Here is a 1116-nt window from a genome sequence, read left to right on the forward strand (position 1 = left end):
CAATAATAATAATAATAATAAGAAGAAGAAGAAGAAGAAGAAGAAGAAGAAGAAGAAGAAGAAAAAGAAAACAACATCTGCAACACCATCATTACCACCACCAACAACAACAACAACAACAAGAGGACCACCACCATCACCAACTACAACAATAACAACAAAACCAAGAACAGCACCCCCAACGCCAAGACCACCATCACCACCGACAACTACAACAACAACAAAAACAACAACAACAACAACAACCACAACGACGACAACAACAACATCAATTACAATGCCAACAACAACTACAACAACAACAACAGTAACAACAACAATAACAAGAAGGACCCCTTAAATCTTTTCTTCCACCCCATCCACAAAAAAACACCAAAAAAAAACCCAACCCCGAAACCGATATCAAAACAAAAAACAAAACAAACCCCAACGTTTTTCCCCCCTCAGCCGGTGACATATTCCTGAACCACGCTAAGGTGACTGAGAAGGACATCAGCGCCACCAACGGAGTGATCCATGTCCTGGACGAGGTGCTGGTGCCCATCAGCGTTCTCCTCAAGATAGAAGAGGCGGGACTGTCCTTGGTTGGATAGACTACAAAAATGACGTTTTGGTGCGCATGCACACGAACTTCAGGACTGGCGAAATGTTTCACTACGCTTGAGAATTTTAGATTTTGCTTGAGAATTATTGTGGATTTTGCTTGAGAATTTTGGATTTTGCAGAGTAGAGTCGCCAGCAATGGAGAAATAGCTTTGTGGGATTCAGTTGATTGCTTTCAATAGACGATGTTGGTCTTATTTAGAATTTTAAAAGAGTGGCTCTAATGTCTTGTTGATTAATATTCATTGTTAATCGCGCTGTTCTTATTAAAAGTTATCTGTCTGTACTTTTTAAAGATGTTGGTTGCTTTTTTTTTTTTGGTTGCTTTGAAGTGTTTGATTATAGTATGCAGTCAGTGTTTCTGTGCGTGTATGTGTGTGAAGGAGGTGGGGGCAGGGGATATGTGAAAGTTTTGTTTTTTTATATTATTTTTTGGGTAAGTGTTTTACGGCGCTCGCAACAGCATAAAGTCATATGAGTGAGCGGGACACATTAAACGTCAGTTGGTAGGAT

At 39.9% G+C, this 1116-nt stretch overlaps 1 protein-coding gene across 1 annotated transcript in view; it reads left to right on the forward strand.

Moving 5' to 3' along the window:
• LOC106012588 (transforming growth factor-beta-induced protein ig-h3) overlaps nt 1–898 on the forward strand; it is a 5764-nt gene extending 4866 nt beyond the window's left edge. Inside the window, exon 4 of the mRNA XM_013085955.1 lies at nt 448–898. Coding sequence (XP_012941409.1) covers nt 448–593 — 146 coding nt within the window. The 3' untranslated portion in view covers nt 594–898. The remainder of the gene's footprint in view (nt 1–447) is intronic.
• Nucleotides 899–1116: the final 218 nt, after the last annotated feature.

This window comes from Aplysia californica, unplaced genomic scaffold (assembly GCF_000002075.1).
Source record: "Aplysia californica isolate F4 #8 unplaced genomic scaffold, AplCal3.0 scaffold00421, whole genome shotgun sequence".
NCBI classification, from domain to species: Eukaryota; Metazoa; Mollusca; class Gastropoda; order Aplysiida; family Aplysiidae; genus Aplysia; species Aplysia californica.